At 35.2% G+C, this 27191-nt stretch overlaps 1 protein-coding gene across 2 annotated transcripts in view; it reads right to left on the bottom strand.

Annotated features, from left to right (window-relative positions):
- LOC112049814 (AF4/FMR2 family member lilli) overlaps positions 1–27191 on the bottom strand; it is a 368668-nt gene that overhangs the window by 196201 nt on the left and 145276 nt on the right. Inside the window, exons 1-2 of one of the 2 annotated variants that reach the window (XM_052888786.1) lie at positions 15293–15534; positions 10319–10584 (exon numbers count right to left, since the gene is read on the bottom strand). The exons of the other annotated variant lie outside the window; for it this stretch is intronic. Coding sequence (XP_052744746.1) covers positions 10319–10374 — 56 coding nt within the window. The 5' untranslated portion in view covers positions 10375–10584; positions 15293–15534. Of the gene's footprint in view, positions 1–10318; positions 10585–15292; positions 15535–27191 lie in introns of those variants that run through there. 2 annotated transcript variants of the gene reach the window in all.

A 27191-nucleotide genomic window follows, 5' to 3' on the forward strand; every position in this document is an offset into this window, starting at 1 on the left:
CTTTGACCAAGTCATGGACTACTATTTATCGCAAAAATAAATAGAAATAGGTAAAAACTATGGTTTAAAGTTTGTAGAAAATTCCAGTGATTTTCAAGTTACGGAGTTATAAAAATCATACAACATACATCACGAAATTTTAATGTAATTTTGGAAATTTCACCCATTTTTGTTTTATTCTTTACAAGTTAGCCCTTGAGTGCAATCTCACCTGATGGTAAGTGATGACACAATCTAAGATGGAAGCGGACTAACTTATTAGGAGGAGGATGACAGTCCACACACCTTTCGGTTTCTACACAACATCGTACCGGATCGCTAAATTGCTTGGCGGTACGTCTTTGTTGGTAGGGTGGTAACTAGCCACGGCCGAAGCCTCCCACCAGTCAGACCTGAACCAATTAAGAAAACTTCAATCGGTCCAGCCGGGGATCGAACCCACATACCACTGCGCCACGGAAGTCGTCAAAATAGAATAGTAATCAACCATCATTCTACCAAGATATATTAAAAAAATTGTATACAGAATGGTTAAAAAGGAGTGAAATAATACACCGATTTACTCTCAGACGAAGTCGCGGGCACATCACTAGTATCGACCATAAAAAACATTTTTTCCCAATTCATTCTGGCCGAATGACGCAAGTCTTTATAGAATTACCTACGTTGAAATGAGTGACATGTTAATTTAAAGAATAAGAATATCATATTTTATTTTTGTCGGCACCGACAAACACTATTGTGTTTTGTTTGTATTGTTGTATAAGATTAGCTAATGCGGGCTACAGACCTTCAGTTTTAACTTACAGTTTTATCTGATCAATCAAAATTGTTAGAAAAACTGTAAGTATAGTCAAAACTGACGGACACTACACACGGATTTAACTGAACAGTTCGACTGTTCAGTTAAAACTGCAGGTCTGTAGCACGGGTAGCTGCATTGTATTGTTTTGTTCAGAAAAGTCATTCTTAACAAAACAAGATACAACTAAACTAGCAATTAATCGCCAAAGTTTGTATGGATGTTTGATACTCCTTAACGCAGTAACTACTCAACCGATTTCGCTGAAATTTAAAACGAAGACTAACACATAGGCTACTTTTCATCCCGGAAAAATTCATGGTTACCGTGGGATTTGAGAAAAACTGAATTTCACCAGGACGAAGGGAATTATTCGCGGGCGTCTGCCAGTATTTAATATATATATCGATTCATGAAAAATAATTTGGACAAATAAAATCGAAGCGTCTTGGTTATGAAATCGACTCAAGTAAAGTGACGGCAAACGGCATGATAGTGTGTGCACCCACCTAGTACCTAACCTTACCTAGTTAGTAAGTCGCCGATAGATTTTAGTAATTCTTGGCTCAAACTCGCCACGGTTTTATCCACGTAGTTCCCGTTCCAGGAAGAATACGGCGATAAAGTACAACTCACGTTACTCGCTGATAATGTAGCTTTCTATTGGTGCAAGAATTATTCTAATCAGTGTATAGGTTTAGGCGTGTGAGCGTAACAAATAACCTAAGTATGGATGGATTCACATCTGTGGGAGCGTACCATGAAGGTCAATTATTTTTTGATATACTTCGTGAGACCAGTGTGAGTTGTTGAACCTTTATAACCTAATAGTAAATAGTTAAGGTCACGTGTAAATTGTTTCAACCTGACACTTCAACACATTCAAACTGCGCTTTTACATGTGAAACTACTGAGGTCCGAGACGAAAATAATACAATTTAACCTACACCAATGATGTTAAATACTATTAGATGTGTTACTAGCGCATGAAAAATGATGCGCTCAAAAGAGGAAATTTCTACATCTCAATGTCAGTTATGGTCAACAAAGAACGTTATTTACAACAAATAATACCTAAATATCGTCAACAATGTCAAATTGCGTGTACAGGAATTACAAAAACTATATATACATAAATATATAATGGAATTAAAGACAAAAATTGTGCATGTATGCGCTCAGTGTTGTAGCCTATTCGGATCACTTTTTGCGGGGATTTTGTACGTAACCGATCTATAGTATAAAACTATCATTGACCTACACCACAAAAATCCTGACATCAAATAAAAAAAATTAACACTTCTAAACGCAACGTAATTAGAATTTAATTCTCAGCCCAACATGCACACGTTAAAACATTCCCATTTTAACATACCTATGTTCTTTACCAACCCCCTCGTATTCCTAAAGTCACCCTCTGCAGGTCATCGACCGTAATTCAAGAGGCTCGAGGGCATCACATAATACGCTCCCTTCGAAATAAATATAAACACCTAAACTATTCGTATCTATTAATGTCATTTTTCATTTAGATCAATTTATATATTTATCCCTCGTTACAAAAGAGAGGTGTTAGGTATAACTGTGACAGCTTATTACGACGGATTAACTGATTTTCTCACGGTTTTTAGACATGTTTCACCAAAATCGTTTCGGCAGATTTGATAAGTGAAAGTTAGGCTGCACAATATTATAAAATTAATAGATATCCTCAATAAAAAATAATTATGTACATTACGAAACTAAGTTAGATTGACTAACGGAACCCTAAAAGTTTAACAAAATTATAAATGTTACAAATAAATCAAATGACATGCAAGAAAGCAGGTATTCAGAAGCAATTAAGTGTCACATTATATTTAAACTTCTTAAGCAAGTTAAGTTTGCTTGAACCCGCTAATCTTAGGAACTACTGGTCCGATTTGAAAAATTCTTTCAGTGTTAGATAGTCCATTTATCGAAGAATACTATACAGGTTATCTGTATTTCTACAGGAACGAGATCCGCCGGCGTCAGCTAGTAATAAATAAACCTTTTTGCGAGTTACCCTCTCATTTTCGAAGCAATGTTTATTTAACACATTACACAGAACAATAATCAACTAAACGGTGCGCTTTGAAGTCACAAAAGAACCATCGAAATCGGTTTAACTCTGACAGAGCACGATAATGAACAATGACAACAAAAAAACCTAATATTTTTTGAAATTGGTTGAAAAGCAAACGAGAATTGAAATCTCGCTTTAAATTTTTCAATAATCCCTCTCTTTTGTGTTCAGATTTTCGATATGGTATCTTGAGATTGTAACAATTTAATTTAATTTTTTTCAGAAAACAATCACAATAGAAAGAGTGTATCGAAAAATGAACAGCAGTAGATGAGAGGAGCATGACATGATAAAAGCAACGCGAAATTGGATAATTGAAATAGTTGTATAGATGAAGCCACTACATACAAATACTTCTGATCATAAAAATCTAATCAGTCCGCCTGAACAATACTTGCCGACCGACTATTTCGATGAGACATTTTTGATGAGAGGTATATTAAATATATTGGCGCACTTTCTTTCAAAAAATATTTGTTTTGTCTATCTATTGTTTATATCTTTTTTTTTTTTATTCTTTTACAAGTTACAATCTCACCTGATGATGCAGTCTAAGATGGAAGCGGGCTAACTTGTTAGGAGGAGGATGAAAATCCATATCCCTGTCGGTTTTTACACGGCATCGTACCGGAACGCTAAATCGCTTGGCGGTACGTCTTTGCCGGTAGGGTGGTAACTAGCCACGGCCGAAGCCTCCCACCAGCCAGACCTGGACAAATTAAGAAAATCTCAATGTGCCCAGCCGGGGATCGATCCCAGGACCTCCGTCTTGTAAATCCACCGCGCATTCCACTGCGCCACGGAGGCTGTCAAATGACGTCTAATGACGTCGTTTAGCTTAATGTATGTATTTATAGTAGTAAGTAGTAAAATCAACATTGCAACAGATTGGACATATAATTTCTAGGACTCCCCTCTAGAAGTCCCCAAAAATTTAGACATTGCTATAGATATAAACCTTTACAACATAACTCTCACAGTCCAAATTGAACGCAAAATGTTAGGTTTAACACTTTTTACTAAAGAAATTTGTGATGTGTTACAACTGTAAAATTTTTAGTGTGTGAAATTTAGAACTAAAAGTACCATAAGTAAGGAAAACACTGTTCTTTTAATTATAACGTAGGTATAAGATTTCAGCCATAAATATTCTTAAATTAATAAAAGTAATTTATAATAAAAAAGTCTTAATTAATATGCTTCACTCGTAAACAAAATTAATATTGGAAAAAAACTCAATCCTGTAATTGGTGGAAACATATATGAAATCTGAATCGAATGAGGCCTTTTAGTTTATCTTCCGATAAAAAATAAATTTAATATATTGATACAAGAGTACCGACGCTCGCTACCGACGGCCGGCTCGGTCGTTGACTCCCTATCATTTCGAGGGCATGAATTTTATCAGACCAAAAGATAGCTAATACGCAATGTCACTCGATAACACACCACGAGGGCACACAGAAATTAGCGATTACTCAAACACACGAGAATTCCATAGAAGTATAGACATACTAAAAACATTTCAAACAACAGACATGTATACGCAAATTAATTAATCAACACTTACAATTTAGCATACATTTGCGCATACAAAACATGAGAGAGCCGCGTGATTACAATCGAGTATCGTTCGACTTAAAGGTCACGATCGAAACCTTTGGATTGCGATACATGGAAATAAGCTTCCCACTTCCGATGCCGGGCCGCGGGTGACAATGTTTGCGTGGGGGAACGCTGCGGGTCAACGACCTCACAGAGAAGCCTACAGTTCTTTAAACAAATACGAGCATCTTCTGTTTGTACAACCGCGGTGGAACAATCACAACTTTTATTGCCGCCTAATTAGACCGACGAAGTTATAATTAAGACGAACATTTTTTGGATAGGTGTAAAGCCAATGATTAATTAAAACGTACACGTATACTGTGTTCTAAGAGCAATGAAATTATTTAATAAGCGGAAACAGAGTCACATTACAGTGAATTGGGAGCAATAAAAATTAAATTTGATATCTAATTTAGTAAGTTTAATTTAAATTTCATAGAACTATATCCAATAAATGTAACTGTAAATTCTAAAACTAACAATTTATTCATAAATGCACCTGGAATGAAGTGAAGAAGCGTTTCTCAGTGAACGAGTTTGAAATTGAAAATATCTTAAGAATAAGAATATTCGAGGGATAAAATACTAAAGATTACTCGTAAATATTTCAACGCTGAAGACGACCTCAGACAATAAACAACTAATGTCGGGCGAGCAGCTGATGCTATTAAATCAAAACGTTATCTTGACGTACGAGTATGAGTTACAATTAAGCTAGAAGCTGAGAGACAGACAAATGTAGCTGCTCGAGGGATAATAAGTAATAAAGATAATGCATCACATAGTAAAATGGAGAAAAAAGAAGTAGGCAAAAACGAGCGAGGCAGACGCAAACTTGGCTCGGATGTTTGAAATAACCGTGAAATACTTCATATGAATAGTTTGTAACATAAAATACTGTTTAATAAACCTCAACTCATCCCTAAAATACATTAAACATCAGAACAACGTTTTGAAAATCTGATGTAATATTCAAATTATTTCACTAGGCAACTTGCAAAGTAATTCTGACTCTTTTCTGACAGGGTAAATAAATGTTTGATTAGGTTTTTAGGTTACCTCGTTTTACAGGTACATAATATTTTACCTAATATAAGTTACGAGTTTTCTGTATAAGCCGTCTGAACCTCACAGACCGTAAAAGCCAGAATAGATACAAAGTAGGTCACAACTTACTACAATCAACAATTTAGGGGAGGGTCCTGCTGTTAGTAAAATTTACCGGGTAATTATAGAGATTTATTGAATTGGTTGATGATATTTTGTTAAATTAAGGTGTGAAATATATTAAGTGTAAGTTACTTGGTCAAAACTTAAGCTATTCTATAATATTTTGGATAGTTTGTGTTTGTCTGATGCAATCGTCTAATTTTATCAAAACAGCTCCCAAAATTTCGACACCAGCGTGAATATAGATGACCTAATTAATGGGATCGGAAAGTTACTGTAATTTATAACATAAAGTGACACGTCAAAAGCACAGTGCAATTCTGTCTGCAGTAATTAATGAGCTTCATCTATATATAGATTCTGTTTTATTTGTTAAAGCGGTTATCCATTACGTAGATTGTTAGCGAACCTTTGTTTCCGGGTCAAATTTGAAAGCGGACTTTAAAGGACGCAATGATTATTAATCTCTCAGCGGCAAAGGGTCCTCTCATAAGAAAATATAATTAGTCCATCCATCCAGTAGTTATCACGTTAAACAGGCGACTTTTCGCAATTTTTTGCTCATTTTTTCTTTGAAATATGATCGCTGTAAACAATTCTAGCGCTGTGGCTGCTCGCTTTTTTTGCTCGCCTCTTGGCACGATGTTTTCTACAATCCATTAACGTGGTTCGACCTTATAGCTATTAGGTGTAAGGGTGAAAATTATTATTATCGACACCGGTTGGTCCGCCCGGATGCATTAATTCCAGTCGTTTTATAATCAGTTTAGCGTCGTAATTGGTTAAATTGCACGTTTTGTTTGGTCATTGCCGTGTATGGGCGGACGCTGTATCTTCCAATAGCTTCTAATTTACATTAAATTTTAATACCTGTTTGTATAAATGTAATTTAATAGCAATATGTCTGTTGTTATATGTTTTGTTCTGTTTTGGGTGAATTAATTTTTTTTTTCAAATAGTATGAAGTAAATAAATTGACGGGTTTTATACTTATCTACCTACTACCTTTTGACTTTGGTTACAAAGTCAAAAGTTTATTGCTCAGTGTTGTATAAAACATTTGTCAGTTTTTGTTTTACAAGCGTTCTCTTGGAAGTAATTTAAAATTAAAACATTCCTTCCTTTAATCAATATCTATTAAATTTAACGACACCAGTAACAATTAGTTAATCGTTACATACCAGGAAAAGTATTTCAAATGTTTTTTTATTAGCTATACATTCACCTGCATTGTAGTCCAAAACACCTTTGCTTCAATTCTTAGTAAGTTAATTACTGTCGTCTACATATTAGGTGTGAACATCCTACCGATCGAGTACTACAGAGTCCATAAATATGTATACAAGTACAATTCGATCCATATTATCCGTATATAGATTTTTATGACTCGGACAATTATTAGGAAGATATTATCATGACCTTTATATGAGTATTTATTTCTACGTATAAAAACTATTCCAAGTAAAATGCAAACTATGTCAATATGTATATAATTCTCGATGTAATTATTATCAATCAATGCAATAATGATGTGGTTTCGGGTGAGGTCAACATTTAAATTACTTTCAACTACTTGATATTTCAAACTTTCCCAAACATTTTATCGATTGTTTCGTTTAATCAGTTGTTTATTTGGAATTTCTCTATTATTTTTTTGTTTAAAACCACTTTTGTGTACCCCTAATAAAATCACACGAGCCGTTTTCGGGTTCAAGCGAATTTAAGATTCTTTCTTAGATAGAGATTACTCAGTCTATTCTTTAGATTTTTTATTTAGAATATCATGAAAGCAAATTCAGTTTTGGCCATAAATTACTTTATCGGATAGCTTTATTGGTACCTGTACCTACAACACTCTATTTTCTTTTACAAAAAGGATAGTACAAACTAAACAAATAGATCATTAGCAAATGCTAACAAAGAAAGACACAAATAAAATAATAGTAGAACGAAGTATTAAGTTACAAATCGCGTATGGAAGGTTGACTCTTACCTACCAATTCAGCTTATTGGATTTCGTTTGAGCTGGGGAACACGTAGAAAAACGCTATCGGCACGTACCGTTTGCTGAATACTACAATACCATATAAATGTTACAACAACTACTACTAATAAAATTGAAGTCGTCCATACGGTTTGCTTACTTAAATACATGGCCATCATTAAACAATACGTTTATAGTGTCCGTCTGTGATTTCAAAATAACTGTTTGATGAAGTGCTTTCAATTATTTAAACGATACTGTATCACAAACTTTAATCTTTGGAACGGCTGGACGATTTCAATGGGATTTTCACAGGACGTTAGGAAGGTAAACATTATTGAGCAACATATACTTTTCATACCGGAAAAATCCATGGTTCACGCGGTATTTACCTATGACACAATAAAATTCACAATGGCTCTATTATAATGCAGTTTTGTTTGAAAGGTAACATGCTTAAGTTTGTTCTTAGCTAATCTAAATGAAGCTAATAAAAAAGTAATAATAAACAAAAAAAAATCATACTTATTTTTTTGTTTTTGAAAAAAAAACTGTCATAAAAGTCAAATTTCCCAGTCATCAATACACAGTAACGGCTCTACCGCTGCTATACAATCTTCAATATCCACTTAAAGTAAACAAATTTACAATATTTTCACTTTCCGCAAACAAAACAATGCAACGCAACGTAAACACAATTAGGTAAGCAAACTACGAACCATACCTACTCGCAAGTCGTAAGCAGATGTTGACAAAGCGAAAATCGTCATACATTACGGCGTCTAAATCATTAACGGCTGTTAAATAATAATTACGAGTGACGTTGTTTGCACTAAACACAACGCTTAACAGAAATGTTGGCGAACTAGTTACTCCTAGTTATGAATTACACAATAGTATTCCTATTCTCATAACAAACGAAAAGTGCATATCTAACAACAACTATTAAAATAAATATAACGAATTTGATAAATATGGCTGTTAAATAATTATTACGAAGTATGCTAGTTATGATTTGCAAAATAGCATTCCGATTCACATATAAAATGAAGAGTGACTCACAACATTTATTCAAATACAAAGAACGAATTCAGTAGACATAAAATATGTTAAACGATAATAATTTTATTTCAGCTCCGCGTAATATAGTAAGAAATATTATTATGATAACAAAAAAAAGGTTGTTTTAAAAAAATAGGGCGAAGAAGAAATCGGGAACAAAGTAACAGATATTAGATTATGATTAACAAATGAGCTGACAGCTGACCATAGAATAAAGAAAATATTAAACACTTCATGGGATTTTGGATGCGATTATTAGATATTATAATATCATCAGATATTATATTGTTAAATGTAACTAAGAAGCAAACTAATAGTACGGTAACTAAAACCATAAACCAGATAAAGGAATATAAGGTAACTGTAGAAGTGAAGAGGTATGTATGAAAGGTATGTCTCACAATAATTGTTTTCGTTGTTTTCATTAAAGCGAGGCGGCCACTAAAGCGAGCTCGGCGTTTATGTGCCGTAAAATATGATATAACGCGGGTGTTATTTTGTTTTATATAACTAAAAACCCATGAACAGAACAGAAGGAGCAGGGTAATAGAATTTAAGTATGTATGTTCTAATATAAATTTAACGAATTTTCCAAAATGAGGATGTTATAATTGTACAATTGGAACACACTTCTATGCTCATTTTCATTTCTATAAATACGAATATTCTGCAATAGACTTTAGATATAAAGGACAGATTCATTACTAGTTAATTAATTATTATTAGTTAGTGCAATAAATTACTTGCACTATTATTCATTACATCTAGTAATTGACAGTCTAATGAACTGAAGATATTTCATCCACAGGAATTAGAATTGCTAGAGGTTATTCACAATTTTTAGAGTGGAGAAAATTTTATTGATTTTTACTTATTATAACATAAACGATATAAACTGTAGTTGATCAATATACCGTACTCCAAGCTTATTCACGCATCGCAAATCAAAGCCCTCCTCATAGGATTTCGCAAAATCTACTGAACCATACTTTTCGCGAATTCGGAACTTATAACTTAAGTAAGACAGTATTACTGGGAGCACATCGGTAACTCCCTTTAGCTTAAAGATATCTATTATATCTAGATACTAGAGAAACCTCGCCGATTCATCCACGTTGTTATCATTCCTGTGGGAATGCGGGGATAAATTATAGGTTATGTTGCTCCCTGATAATGTAACGTTCTTTTGGTGATATAATTTTTCAAATCGGTGCAGTACTCTTGAGTTTTTTCGTTATATATCAAAATATAAATCTTTCATCTAATATGCACGTATATGAAATTCTCCCGAAACGGCTTTACCGATTTTTATGAAATTTTGTGTGCATATCGGGTAGGGATGAGAATCGGTCTATATCTACTTTTCATATCCCAAAATGAATAATTTATAAAGTTCCGGGTCAACTCGTATTAGTATAGAAGTATAGATTAGATAACAAGAAACATTTGCATTTAGATGTAATTCTAGTTTGTTGAGTAAACAAAACATTTTCTATGCACAGAAACACAAGAAATACACGAGCCGCATAATGTTGTGCTTTAAACGTTATTTAGTAGAGCAATAAAAATGCAAAAGCAGGCTTACCCAACACCCCCGTTCAAGGTGGTGACCACGCCCGGCCTCTCATAGCACATATGCATATTACGTGCTGTCGCACCGTCAATCCTTGTGCCCTTGTTACCACTGAACGAAATCTTGAAAACGTTACTGAACACACACAATCACAAAACGATAAATCCAACTTTTTGCACTTTTCGCATAATCTTATCAGTCACTTAATCTACACCGCGTACGAACATTTTCCTCGGGATGGAAACATTCATCAGCCGAAACACAATCCTTTTATGTACCTACGGCGGAATAAAAAAAGGTTAGATGCCCCGTTTTCAATCGATGTAAACCAATCAGTTGACTGTTAATATTCATGGCATGTCTCGCTTTGTCGCTGGAGTCCAATTATATTCATATCGATACCGATTATACATTTTACGTCCAAAGTGAAACCCCCCGGCTTTTATATCCTATTAAACTTGCCGAAACTTGGAAATTTGGAAGAAAATGATTACCAATTTCGACCTGTAAAGTAATTTAATTTGAATCGGCCAACTTTAAAAGGAAACATTTATTTAAAATTCATCATTTTCCTCGTTATGTTCTCTCGTAAACGACTCTCCGTTTTACGAGTTTGTTGTAACATTATCTACCGGCGGCCATATTGGCGCGTCATCATCTGTTACGTCACGGATAAAGGAAACAACGTGAAACATTCTCGCTCACATGTATCACGCGACGCGAATTGCTACGATGTGAATATTGCTATGGTTACCAAATATTTCCACTCGATTCTAGCAGATTGATGGCCACTATCATTCTATATGGCACCTTTTTGCACGCGCATAAGCTTTTTGCCGCCATATATTTTTCGTAAATGGCACTATCGACCTTTTGATGTTCCGAACACTGTTTGTAATGAACATCCGTGTCTTTAACATTTGAGCGCATTCAAAGGTTATGTTGAACAAACAAAAAAAATTTAATTCCATTTTAATTTTAAAGGTTTCTTGGTACAATTAATTGAAATTAACAGCAACGTCTTTGGCAACTAAAGAAATATCGTTTAATCATCGAATTTGATTAATAGTAACATGTTTGAAAAATCACTTTAATTACAATTTTCAATTTAATATCATCAGGTTCTTCAAATTAAACTAATAATTATAGGTAAAATATTAAAATAATAGAATATAAAAGCAGAAAGAGGTCAGAAAATAAGTAAGAAGCCCCAAAATGATAAGTTGTAATCCCAATTTAAGATATAACGATTCTGCTCGGATTTTCGGGACAGTCGATGATTAATTGCCACGTTCGCTTGCGAATACTTTTTTGCCTTATTTAAGAAGATTCCTCAGTCTATTCCAATGATTTTTTTTATGTTACTTATAATTTAACTCAGATCTGACTTTATTATTCCGCTTACGATCTTTACTGTTAAACTGATGTATATAGCTCTTAAAGTGTTGAAATTACTACTAAAACCCTTCACTTAAATAAAGGCTTTGCGACCACAATCTTGTGTGACCACGGCTACCAAATTTACAAAGGCTTACCGCCAACCGTTTACTGGATAATACAAGAATAAAAAACAAAGTAGAAATACAGAAAACATAAGAGACATAAAGATTACGACAGAATATTTTAAATAAAAGTATCTCTGTATTGTACTGAGCATCATTTGCACTAAAGTGTGTCAGAGGCGAGTGAAGGCGATAGATTCCACTGTTAAATATTAAGTGCGCATTCAATTTGATCAACATTATATGGAAAAGGCCATTTTCTTTTCATTGTCCTATATTTTTCTCAGTACTTGTACAGGGTCTTTCAAGAATTACATTATTAATGGTTAAGGATAGGCATCGGATGAGTATTTTACAACAAAACAACTCAAATATGCTGAAGAATTAACTATTTATCAGAGGACTAAATACTCATAAAGACACACAAGGTTAACAACTAATTTGAACCTCAGACAGACAAACAAAATCCTTTATCTATGGTGGCATTCTTTGTTCTCCACAGACCTATTGGACCCATTACAAATCTCTTGCCTGAAATCACACACAATACGCAAACTTGTACACTGCCACCTGATGATGAGTTTACCTACTGCATTATCAACCACAATCATATTTTGAACACTACCCTCGAAACTGCATATGCTTTAGATCAAACTTGGCAAAGCAGGCGTAATCCATGGACACACAGTCAAGCCACAACACCCTCGCAAAAGGCCAGTATCTATCCGCCATAAAGAAACACAAGGCGTTAAATAGAATGCGGTGTTTTTCGCAGGGGTCATGACGAGCCATTACGCGGGCGTTTTCGCGCGTGATTGATCGCTGTTGGTTGTCGAAATACATTTCACGGGGTTGTGTGCTGAGACTAAATGCGTAGTTCATCTTGAGGGTGCCCTACTCCATTCAAGAGATGATATCAATAATTCCACCTATTTTAAAACTATCATACGTATTAAGTGCTAACTGTTGTGGCCAAATATTTTAGGGCATCCAAAGACAAAACACATCATCATCACTTCAGTCAATAGGCGACCACTGCTAGACATAGCTCTTTTTTAGTCCCCGCACATTGCCAGTTCAGCTTTGGGACTTTTTGAGCTATGTATATAACTTGGTTCTTTGCGCATCTCCTCATCTCTTATTTGCTTACTCAGAGATACTCCAAGCTTAGCTTGCTCAATCGCCCACTGATTGTCTTTTTAAAACGGCACAACTAAAGAGTAATAATTATAAATGTGTCTCATTCGGTTTCTTTAACTCCAAACTTGACATATAAAAATCTTACTTAATTTAACAGAATTATATTGCACGAACTACGACGTACAGTTATGAAATAAAAAGCAGACTCCAATTAAATACCAAAAAGACGCTAGGACGAATAAAGTTAAAAGAAAACGTAACTAAGTCTCCAAGAAATATAAGAAACAAAGATTCAAAGTCTGGGAGAGTGTATTCAAATTAATGCGGGTGTAAACAAGACCAGTAATTAAAATTGTCAGTCAAGGTTGATACAATACTCAGTATATATACGAGGAAACTTCTATTGGAGCCAAATCTCGCTTGTGCCACATTTCAAATACATTAACCCACTTTAAACCGAGGTCAACCTGGTCGCCTTGTCACTTGATTTGACGATACCATCTTGTTTAGGCTTATTATCTGTTGTAAGTGTATTTGTATTGAGAGATTACCTCAACAGGTGCTTTTATTTACTATGATATCAAAATATTCTTATCGATTTCAACTTTCTGGTGCAGTTGGTAAAGCTGTGGTTTTCGACATAGAGGACCTGGGTCAGATTCCCAGCTCATGAATTTATATTTTCTTAAATGGCTCAGGTTTGGTCTGGCCGGTAGGTAGACTTCAGCCGTGGCTAGTTATCTTTTTCAAGCATGCATCATCACTTAACACCAGGTGAGATCGTAATCAAGGGTTAACACGTCGTTAATAAAAAAAAACTTCTATTTGACCTCGTCAATACAACTTTGTCTTTGTTCAACTTATGATTTCAATGTCATAGATAAATAACAAGTCACAAAAAACTAGTTTTGGTGAGTTTACGGTCTCACCATTATTATCAACTTACAGAAATATAAACAATCATAAAAAGATAAGCCTCCACAGAACTCAATTCACGGAAATAGTCCCGAGAGATATAAAAATCTTTGCTTTTGTTCGGTAAATATTTGGGGACAATGTTTATTACTTTAATGTCACGAGACATATGAGTTTCTTCATATTTTCTTTGAAAAGATGAGAAATCCTTTGTGAGGGAAGTTTGCATACGCTTCCAATAAATCGAGAATGGAAAGGTGATATCAATCAAACGACCATTCCAGAAGAATCAAGTCTTATTTTAAAACTCTAACAAAAAATATACACGCGTATGTCATCTTGTAGAATCATACACCTTGAGATTTATTAAAAAAAAAGAAAGGGCACCACTGTTTAATGCAAAAGTTAGACCTTTGCTAATGAAATCAGGACTTTCATAAGTTACTAACTTTCCAGATTCATTATTAAATAATATAAAACCATTAAACACATGTATATGACGAGTTGTACAATCAACTCTATTGAATATCTAAAAAATAAAATGGTAATGTAAATAGTTATTAAATAGCAAATAGAAACAGCCGTAGGATAATTACTTGGGATTATGAAAAGCCTAAAAGTAAATCAAGTAGACAAACATAGGCTTGAGGTAACTTCAAATATTTTCATCATCCTAATCAACAACTTCATCAAAATCTGATCAAGGGATACTTAACAATATGTATTTTATTAACTGATGACCTTTGAATCAGTTACGTAATCTTGTTGTCGACTCCTTTGTGTGACAAAAACCATTCTTCGGATTTGTCGCAAGAAATCATTTTATTGGAAGTACTCTCATTGTTGATACTTTTTGTCCGAATCACAATCATAGATTTACTTCATTGCTAATTCAATTCAGTTACTATCATTACTCAAACACGTTTCTCATTAATAACAATATGGTTTTCCTCAAGACAGAACGTACCTACCTTGCCATTGTAAATTAGTTTTGAGTAATTTAAGCTGTCTTTACATTCTTTGTTGTCGAAAATGTATGTTTTTCTAAAGATTTAGAAGTTTTAGAATGTAGTATTACGTGATAGCGTATAATAGTTGCTAGTCAATACAAGTAATCTGTGTTGTCAATACTTTCTCTATTTATAGATAGATGTCGTCGAGAAGGTGAATGCATCACCTTGCTATAGCGCGTCCGACTTTTTATTATGTTTGCGTTTCTCAATCTTAATTTGAATATGTACTCTGTAATGATGGAAAAGGATGAATATATAATTACATCCCATTACGACATTGAAGATATCAAAATATAAAATTAAAACGCAACAAGTGAAGTGACCGATCGGCATTCGAAATAGTTTCCCAGTTCCAGCGATCAAGCGTCATGCATGAGTCAACATCATGGACACCGCATCCATCCGCGTGTTCTTACAAAAAACGCCACGGAGCAGCACTATTCCATACAACAATCCAACACTGCAATCCAAGTGTTCCGAGTCACAGATTTCACTGCGAGCGGCGAGTCGGGCGCGTTGACAACACGCGCGCATTCCGATTCACGTCACGTTTGCCCGCGTCCGTGCGAATACCCGCCAAAAGTGAAGTGATCACTCGGTGGCACGGGGGAGGCACCGACGTCCAAACGGCATGCGACGTAGAGCGCGACTGCCGACTGCCGATTGCCGTGCCGATGCCGACCGAGGCGGGGCGGGTGCGACGCACGCCACTCGCAGGTTATCGTGAGCCGCTACACAGATAATGATGTCAAAAGTGGATCGGACTAATGCTCTCTATTATGTTGTAAACGTTCCAAATAATCCGGTGTTGCAGCGTCAGCCTCGCTCGCTTCCTTACGCATTCGAACATATCGTTCATCGGGAATGACACTGCGTTGTCTTGATAATCAAATCAGCTATGACGAGTTTACAAGCACTTTTGAAACGTCAACTTTGAATATTTTAAAAGACTCCACTTCCACTGATTCGGAAGGCAAATTCTGCTGAGAAGAGCTGTTAAATAAACTTAACAATTGATATTTTTAACAATCATTTATCACGTGATTTGTTAATTTCTTCTATTGCTGCATTACCTACATTACCATTATCTATAACATCAATTAAAACTTTAATTATATAAACTTCGCAACTAGAATTAAAATATAACAAAGGTCATATATCAACACCGATAATGTGACTCGATACACGTAAGAAAACTCTACCAACAAAAAAGAAGGTATCGCTCCTTAAAATGTGGCAGGCGCCGCTTTTAGAGACCGACAATAATTTTGATGTCCCATAGCCATTTGGCACAAACAAAAACTAACCTTAACACGAAGAACTCACGAATCTAAATTCGAACGGAATTCTGTGAACCCACTGAGAAAGATCTCGGTTAAATCGAAAATTGTTGTTACATTAACGATTCTTTTATTATGCACTCTATCGTAACTGTGTTGGAGTTGCTTAAGCATTGTCCGTTTTAAGGCAAATGCCACGTTTTGTGTTCTTGAATAATATTGGTTCTAGTGATTCTGTAAAAAGCGACCGTATATAAAAGTAATAAGATTTCGTTTCGGTATTCGCAAAAATGCGGTTGTTACGTATTACCATTTAGCAAGACGCTATGTGGCTCGCAGTATTTTGGTCGGATTAAGAAGCGTTCTTCGTTTGATGAATGTATCAGTCGGCTGGTTACTTCACGGCAAGGTTTATTAAAGAGCCATGACGTGTTGCGTGGAAAAGTATACTTTTCCGCTCATATAGTCATATTACAAACATCAAACGTAAAGAACAAAAAGCCTATGTTAAAGTTATACACAATCAAAGCAGTGCAAACATAAATATAACTTAATAAATCAACATTCAACACTACATAGGAGTCACCTACCACATGTTTATTACACTAAATTTAGTAGGAAACATGGCAGTTAAAATAAACTCCGACATCAATTAGCATACGTGTAGTGCCAGCTAAACTGTTGAATTGCGTTAGTTACAAGGTGCTATTAAAGTTCTGTTAAACAGGTACAGAGGGTGTTTTCATGAGGGAGGATAAATTTTAGATTCACTAAATTTTAGTTATGTACGAGAAAGTAATTTTACATTTAATACTAGAATAAATAAACATCATCAACTGGCAGATATTCTCCTATAAGAGAAAGGATTTGAAGCTAAAACCCACCATGCTGCTCCAAAGCGAGTAATCACTATCAACGTAATAATGTTTGGCACTCTTACTACGTACGCTCGCTCATAATCGTAGAGAATTCTTAGGTTTTTTTTTTTTAATCTTTACAAGTTAGCCCTTGACTACAATCTCACCTGATGGTAAGTGATGATGCAGTCTAAGATGGAAGCGGGCTAACTTGTTAGGAGGAGGATGAAAATCCACACCCCTTTCGGTTTCTACACGGCATCGTACCGGAACGCTAAATCGCTTGGCGGTACGTCTTTGCCGGTAGGGTAGTAACTAGCCACGGCCGAAGCCTCCCACCAGCCAGACCTGGACAAATTAAGAAAATCTCAATCTGCCCAGCCGGGGATCGAACCCAGGACCTCCGTTTTGTAGATCCACCGCGAATACCACTGCGCCACGGAGGCCGTCAAAAGGAGGTACGAGATAATGCAATTTTTTATAAACTGAATCTAAAAACAAATAATCAATACCTAACCACACAAGCTAACCAATAAGCTAACCTAAAACGAGACAGATTTCAATTAAATGCTTACAAACTATAATTAAAAAATATATACCTACTTGAAATCTGAAAACTATTTCTAATATCAACTTTACTGACGTTCGATCTAAATTAAATGCTGATAAACTAACACCAAACTAAACTTTTAACTACTTATCATCCTTTAATTTTAAAGAAAAATTGTCCTAATGAATATAGTTAAAGAGCCAGATAGCCAAATCAATGGTTAACCAAATCATATAGACTGGAAAGGGATTAAATTAAAGGACACCATTGAAAAAAATTAACACGCTTCGCATCGAGCCCTTGTAAAAGAATCCTATTATCGGCCATTATATGAATTCCATATAGATAAGTAATATGTGGTGACCCAAATTTCATGACAAGTGGAACGGTTGGCCGGCTGGAGCGGAAATAGGCGTATGATCCCGAGGGAGCGGTGAGGGGAAATTTAGGGCCACCGGGGGACGAAGTCGAGCGCACTCGGTAGCTTATTTCACTATTCGTTATAAATTAAATGACATTGATTAAGGTGAGACGAATGAAAAAAATATAATAACCGATAGGTATACGGTACGTTCCATAGGTGCAATAACTGAGCAAGGTCAAACGTAAAATTAAAGTGCAAAATACGTCAACGTGTACATTGTATACGAGCAACATTGATTTTTTTTTTAATTTGGCGTCTTAAATACTTTAGTTACTTTGAGTTTACGAAATACGTAAGGTATATTTTATCATTTGCTCAATATGAATAAAAATATTCTCTACTTGTCTCTTGATAGACGAACAATTAATTTTGGAGCAGTGGAGTGGACTTAAGACTTCTTGATCTTCAAGTTTTCTTTGAGAAGCCAAGCAATGAAACTTCATTAAAATAAATGAGGATGAGTTTCATGAAGGCTAAACTAATAATGATAATAAACCAGAAATAGTAACAAAATTAATATAATACTAATATAATCTATACTAAATATTATAAAAATAAATAAAATAAAAATAAAATAAAATAAAATTCATTTATTTCAGGCATACACCCATATTAGGAAAAATATAAAAACAAAAATAAAATTAAGAAGTCGAAATACTATTGGTAAAAATAATATATAAAGCTGAATATTTGGTTGAACACGCTAATCTCAGGAATTACTGGTCCGATTTGCAAAATTCTTTCAGTGTTAGATAGCCCATTTCGAGGAAGGCTATAGGCTATATATATCGCATTCTCACGGAAACGGCAACCACGCGGGTGAATCCACGAGGCGTCAGCTAGTTAATAATAAACTGACAGGAGCATAACACCTAAGCCATCATATAAGAAAGACTATATGAAGCTCAGCACAGTTTGTAGATAGGAAAACTTTATAATGGATACCATTAATCAGCAGCGTAAAAATAAGAGGTAAATTTTAAAATACACCACATCCCCTACGTTTAAAAATCTATGCAGCAAAGCTTTTGTTGAATGAATCTTTTTATTCAACGTCACCCTTCTCCGACGCAGGTGCAAGTGATATTAAAGCAAGATTTCGGAATTTCTCACGGGATTTACTTAGATACTGGACCCTTTTTTTTTTCAATTAAGTTTATTTTTTTATCTTATGTAAATTGTCTCTGCTATGGTTCTCTGGATACTAAGACTAACTGATGTGTAAACATTATAGTTTACAATATTGATAAATAAATACGTAATTATAATATCATGATAAACATACTCAAGACACTGAAAAACGCCCATGATCATCATGTTTACCACTGCGTGAATCAAACCACTGCTTAGGGTACAAAAGGTCAGTTTCACTTCTTATGTCAAAAGGGCGTCAAATATCTTAATGTGAACAACAAGCAAATGAATCATCATCTCGTTCTTTATGATTGAAGCCAGGTAATGTTGGCACATGTCCTCTTCTTCCATTCACTTCTATCAAACGCTATCTTATCATTTAACACAGACACTTCATTTCCAAATGATAATTAATCATCAACTCTTTCTTATTGAATCCACTCTAAGCTAGTTTGCCACATTTCTCCTATTTCATTCACTTCTACCATACGACAACTTATCATTTCACTCCCACTTTCCAAAGCAATAATAATCATCATCTCCTTCTTTATTCCACGTTAGGCAAATTTCTCCTCGTACATTCACTTCCATCATACGTCAACTTATAATTTTACACACACACTCCATATCCAAATGATGATCAAAATCTCCTTCATCTTGATTCTATATCAAGCATTTTTGCCACATATCTGCTTTTCCATTCACTTCTGTCACACGACAACTTACAACTTATTATCTTTATTTTAAGCACCTGAGTCCGTTTTGGACTATGCCGCTTTGTAAGGCCACCTTTGTATTTAAACTAATCTTATAATTTAATTAATTCTCTTAACAATTTTTCTATAAAGCTGTAAGTCCTGCCCTGGCCTTCTCTGATTGAGGATGGACCAGGGCACTATTACAGCCGCCCACCTCTCTTAGTGCAGGTAATCTTTGCAGTACTTCCCACTGTACTGTGGGAAGTCTGTACGTCGCACTGAATCGTTTCTGACACACAACACAACTTAACATTTTAAACATACACTCTATCTCAAAACAAATGATAAAGATCGTCTCCTTCTTTATTCCAAGCTACGTTTTTAGCTACGAGGTTACGTTTTCCTCTTCCATTAAATTCTATCCTACGACAATTTGTTTACACACACACCCACACTGATCATCTCTTTGGTCACCCTCTCTGTATTTATCCCATATAGTATCACGAATTGTAGATAATAGTGATAATTAATGAAACCCTTATGACATTATAATAATATGGTCCATCTAGCAAATTCGGCCAAACCGATTTAACACGGGAGTGCCGCAATTAATTATATTCAGTTGAGCGAAGTAATCCCATTTCCCCGGCAACAACCTGCCCGGGCTCCCGGATTCCTGCCTTAAATATGCACATGGACAGCTCAATTATGGAATCACGGACAATGAAAGCTAATATAAATCCATACTTCCTTACAGTACATAATATTACTCTACTATACTACAACCTTTCTTGATGAGTACTGTTTACCAACAAACAAATTAAAAATGAGGGTATAAATCACTAGTCGTTTCACACCTAATAATAATTACAATTAACTTGTTCTTAAATTAATGAAAATAAATTTGATTAATAAGCTTAGAACAATTAGATATGGTTAATATATTTTATAAAACATTTTATAAACAAATCATACATAATTTAAAATAAATAAGTTATGAAATGACATGCGTTTTGTACCTTCATTTCTAATGAATTTGTTGGTAAACAGTACTCAGCAAGAAAGGCTGTAGTATAAGTATCCTTACTTAGTAGTTTGTTACGCTTTATTGGCTAAACCACTAAACTGATTTTCAAAATTTCATCACCAATGGAAAGTTACATTATAAGCGAGTATAATGTGCTATAATTCATCCCTGTAATCTCATGGGTGTGGAAACTACACATGGATAACAATGAAAGATTAATATCCATACTAATATTATAAATGCGAAAGTAAGTCTGTCTGTCTGTCTGTCTGTTACCTTTTCAAAATTAAACTATTCAACCGATCCGGATGAAATTTAGTATAGAGATAATAATATATTGGAGCAGAACATAGGCAGCTTTTTATCCCAGAAAGAGCTATTCCAGCGGGATTTGTAAATTACTGCATTTTACGTATACGAAGTTTCGGACGTTTGCCGTAATAATTTGTTACGCATTTGGCTACACCACTAAACCAATTTTAAAAATTCTTACAACAATGGAAAGCTACGTCATCAGCAAGTAGCATAATCTTTAATGTATCCCCTGTATTCCTACAGGTGCGGGAACTACACAAGTAAAAACGCAGCGCAACCGCTAGGGTAAATAATGATATAAAAATTCGTACTAAGAACTTCACAAGTCTTAAACCAAACCAAAATTATGTTAGAATAGAGCCTTTCCTCTAAAGATATATTTCGTATTGATAAATCTAACGTTATTTATCGAACCGTCAATTATATTAACGACAAAAGCTATAATTTGAACCGCTCGCAATAGCTATTCTTATTGAATTGAAGGTATAAAAGTACTTCTTCGAGAACTATAAACGTAAAATATAGTTCAATATTTATTATTCAATAGGATTTTATTTTTGATTTTCCTATGTAGTTTTCTTTTGTTTTTGTATCTACATTCTGTCAGCAGCTTTTTGTTCATTGACATTATTATCAGTGATAGCAGACGTCCCGCGGTTTCACCCGTATAATTGCCATTCCCGGGAAATGTTGGGAAAAAACAGAATCTATGTTACTCAATGAAGATTTAGGTTTCTAATAATGCAAGAATTTTCAAAATCGGCTAAGTAAGTTTGAGTTAAATCGTAAGAAAACAATAACGAAAAATCTAGTTTTGCCTCTGTATAATATTACTTTAGATCTTATCTAAAACATACTGTTTTATTTTTATTAAGTCAGTAAATAACCTGCACCGTTATCATCATCGTCATGTCAGCCGATGGACGTCCACTGCAGGACATGGCCTTTTGTAGGGACTTCCGAACATCGCGATACTGAGCCGCCTGCATCCAGCGAATACCTGCGACTCGCTTGATGTCGTCAGTCCACCTGGTGGGGTGTCGGCCATCGGTTCTTTGAACTATGTGCCCCGCCAATTGCCACTTCGCGACACGTTGAGTTATGTCGGTGACTGACTCTTCTACGGATCTCCTCATTTTTGATTCGATCACGTACCGTTGTACTAAATTGTGTCTTGATACATCTACGTCTCACATTCAAGTCGACAGTTGCCTAAGTCGTTCCAGACTCACCTTCGCTTGATTCACATAAATGAAACGATCAATCCTTTTAAAGTCTGTCCTTACGCGGGAGTCGCGTTCCCCCGATGTTTATTTACAAAGGGAATAAAATCGACGTTTCGACAATCTCGTGACCCCAGCAATTTGTGGAGAATTGGCAGATTTTCTGCGGTAGGGGAATTCCGTAACCCTTTAACTCTGGAGCATTATTTGAGTTATGCCACAATACGAGTGGATTGACAAATGCCGTCTGCCAAGTTTTTATACGTCACTAGTTTATGCTCATGACTGCATTCAGTTTCATCGGTTTAAGTATTTAGTATTCTGAGATACAGGTTTTTCAAACTTACTTCGAGGACAAGTGAAAAAATATATAGTGTGAGGATAGTATATTAGTCAGGGGATCCATCCCTAAAACATTTTGTACACATGATTACTAACAAGCAAATTTTCGTGTGTAGCTTCATCTCGATGAGACGTTCAGCTTTTTTAATTACGAAAATTCTTGATTCTGGTAGCTAACTGAGTTACCAGGAAATGAAAATTCGAAAGCGTCGGAAAGAGATAATGTACCACGCAATTTATAGAACAATGTGTCTGTTAAATTGAATAACTATTAATTAAGCAACAGTAAAAAATAGCATCGTTATTGATACAAGTTGGGAGGAGGGTACAGTAGAAAGATTTTACTAACCAGATGATTTTTTACTGTTGCTTGTACGAGTTATGAGCCGTGATAGCCCTGTAGATATGACCTCTGCCTTCGATTAGGAGGGCGTAGATTCGAATCCGGTCCGAGGCATGCACCTCCAACTTTTCAGTAATGTGCTATTTAAGAAATTAAATATCACGTGTCTCAAACGGTAAAGGAAAAACATCTTGAGCATACCTGAAAGATTTCTTAATTTTCTACATGTGTGAAGTCTGCCAATCCGCGTTTGGCCAGTGTGGTGGACTGAGGCCCCTAACCCGTCTCATTCTGAGAGAGAACTCGTGCTCAACAGTGAGCTCAATATGGGTTGTTAATGATGATGATGAAGTTACTACACAAATATTAAGAGACATTATAAAGCATGCTAAGTGCTAACGTAGATAGATAAACATTAATTGTTAACTCGAAATGACAGCGGAACACAATAGCTTTTAACTGCAGCCTAAAAATACACAAAAACGAAGCGCATTTTCATTGCAGACCGTGTATATTTACGTACGAGCCACCAGGGGATTTATATGCAAAACGATAAACGCGAGGATGATCCTTAGCGTTATGAATATAAAGGTGATAATGGTTTAAAGAGAATCGCAATAGATTGCACGTGTAGCCCGTCGTACCATGAACAAAGACATCTGAAACAATCTGAAACAGAGCCCATGTTTATTGAGAACGCAAAATATTGCATAGAGTACAGTATGATTGGATGCATGAACATACGATTCCGAAAGATACTTTCAAGAGTAATTTTTTGTACATTTGATTGTAAGTATAACTTATGATTGCTGTGAGCTGTGTTAGCCTTGTGGATATGACCTCTGCCTCCGATTCCAGAGGCTGTGGGTTGGGGGCATGCACTTCCAACTTTTCAGTTGTGTGCATTTTAAGAAATTAAATATCACGTGTCTCAAACGGGGAAGGAATACACGAGGAAACCGGCATACTAGAGAATTTACTCAATTCTCTGTGTGTGTGTGGGCCAGCGTGGTAGACTATTGGCCTAAACCCCTCTCATTTTGAGAGGAGACCCGAGCTCAGCAGTGAGCCGAATATGGGTTGATAATAGATAACTTATAACCATAAATATATCGACATAAATAAGTATTTTAAGAACTGTCGTAAGTAACCCAATTCTAGGCTGGGTCGAAAAAAATAAAGAGATCTAAATAACTAACTAACTATTAAAAATAATAACTAACTATTAAAAATAAGCGGGCGCCACAAAGTTTTACCCGCTTAATTCCCACTTTTGTGTTTAATTTCATTATAGTTTTTACACTTCCGGAAAACACAACTCGACGTTGTATACATTACTTAGTTATTATATTAATTGATTATGAAACACGGCTAAAACTCACGTGATATTACGTCGGAGTATGAGTTTTAGCCGTGTTTCATAATCAATTAATATGAATAACACTCAAGATAGTTTAAATTCTAAAATACTTAGTTATTATTTTAATAATAATTTCATTTATTTCCAACTTTGAGCTATAACACAACATTTGACAAATTGCAAAAGCGCACATAAAGGCAGAAATAATCAAAACCAGCAATTTAAATATACGAGTACACATTTCGAGTACGTTTTCACAGTCATTAAATTCACGAAACTGTAAACAAAGCGATTACTTCCTATATATTTATATGTGGGTAGATATAAAATAAAACAGAACCCTAAAATCTTCACCCCGCGCAGCGAGACGGAAAAATACGACGTCGTTCGAATATATAATACTCCGAGAGCTGTTAACAATTTTTGTAGGAGAATTATGTAATCGATGGTGTAGTTATCAGGTGTCCTAGATGAGTGGGTTTCGATTTCTGTTTATTTTTTAGAACAAACAGGGTTTAATTTACTCAAATACCTAACCACAGGTTAAAATCATTTTTGCTCGTAAATTAAACGAGACATTAATTGTTTTTCCTAACTTAGAACCTAAATAGTATATGACTTGTTATTAAGAACACAAGAAATTTTTAAATAACAAGTTTCTTAAATAACAATTCTTAAATAACAACAAACACAAACCTATTCAGATAGACATTCAAAATAATTTAATAATTTTGTCACTATACTTATAAACAGTCAGATAAGTTACAATTGTCATTATATTAGAGTTATACTCAGGAAAAAAAATTAATTAAAATCTCAATTTATATTTCAATTCGATTCCGATTCACAGTTTTGGCGAGACTAACGGACATCAATTCCGTGTTTGCGTGAATATAAATATTTTTGACATTAATGAGGTGGTCTTTAAGAAATCGCTTAAAAACGATGAGAGCGGCAATCGTACACTTTTATATTTAAAACTTATCTTAAGTTGTGTACAATAAAGTGTACTAAATTCAATAAAAAGATTTATTTCTGAATTAAGAATTAAGATTTAAGTTTTAGATTTATAATATAGTACTAAGCTAGCGAATTAGGTGATACCTGTAAGGTTAGTTTTAAGTTATGATGATAATAAATAAATAAATAAATTGATTAGTAAAACGCGTCATAATGATTAACATATTCGCACCACCGGCTCCCCAGCTAATACGATTGTTTCTCTATTCGAAACGCGACATGCAAAGTATGAAATAATTACGGCAGTGAGAGCGAGCGACACGTCCCCACAAGCCAACCCCCTCTTTGCCTCATAGCCCCCCCTCATATAGACTGACTTTCCACTAAGGATGCGCGAGACTACTGCGATGAACGAAGACATTTTTAACCCCTAACGCAAGGGATGTTATATGTTTACCGTGTGATTTTGTGAGCGTGTGTTTGTGTTTGAAGTTGTGATTTAGACGTGGCTTATTTTAATGAGTAAACATAATACAAATTGAATGAACCAATTCAGAAATATCCATTAGCCAAATTATTATAGATACATGTTTTTATTTTTCCAAATTTTCTTAACCGTTACGAATAATGACAATAATGGAGTAAATATGCATTCATGCACGATAATCATTTGTAGGTTTAATTTTGTAAAATATTTTAAATTTCCTTAGTTTTCCACGAAGTTTTTTCCACTAAATACAATAACGCAACGAAATAACACAATAAACACGAAAAATAACAACCTAATGGTTTGCTTTCCTCATAGAACAAGATCCCAGTGCGATCTCACACAAACTCAATTTCTTAAATATGAAACCTTAGGTTTTCAGAAGCGTCTCATGCTTTGAATACCTACCTGCGTCTTTGTGGATATCTTGGAGAAAAAGAGCTGAGTCAGATCGCGCTGGTATCTAGGTCTATTAGTTGTGGAACTTTGTCATAACTCCCAAATTCTCGAAAAAACTCGAACTGGCGCAGTGGTATGCGCGGTGGATTTACAAGACGAGGTCCTGGGATCGACTCCCGGCTGGGTTGAGGTTTTCTTAATTGGTCCAGGTCTGGCTTCGACAGGAGGCTTCGGCCGTGGCTAGTTACCACCCTACCGGCAAAGACGTACCGCCAAGTGATTTAGCGTTCCGGTACGATGTCGTGTATAAACCGAAAGAGGTGCGGATTTTCATCGTCCTCCCAACAAGTTAGCCCGCTTCCATCTTAGATTGCATCATCAGTTACCATCAGGTGAGATTGTAATAAAAAAAAATCATCAGTTACAAATAGGTGAGATTGTAGTCAAGGGCTAACTTATAAAAAAAAACTAAAGAAATAAAATAACCAACCCCTAAAAAATTACGTTGAATGAATACTACTGGAAATCAATGACTTTCTATATCATCATCAGCATAATAATATTCCAGGCCTCCTCTCCCTTAACGAATGTAGAGCACTGAGCACAAAAGCCTGCGTTTCAGCGAGTATTTAAAAACTCCAAGCGACACTTATCCACTAGAGCTAAACAACGAATGCAACGAGTCTATCGGGGTTCACGCGCGTGCTTCGCTGCGTTAACTGCGGTGCTATGACATTACACTGTATCTTAATATACAGTGTTATTTAGGCAAAAAATAGGTGAATATTGTATGGCTACAAACGCTTATCATTATCACAAGTCTCCTCTCAGAATGAGAGGGGTTAGGACAATAGGCCACCAAGCTGGCCCAATGTGACTTGGCAGACTACAAACACGTAGAGAATTAAGAAAATTC

Source organism: Bicyclus anynana, chromosome 23, assembly GCF_947172395.1.
Source record: "Bicyclus anynana chromosome 23, ilBicAnyn1.1, whole genome shotgun sequence".
Lineage (NCBI taxonomy): Eukaryota > Metazoa > Arthropoda > Insecta > Lepidoptera > Nymphalidae > Bicyclus > Bicyclus anynana.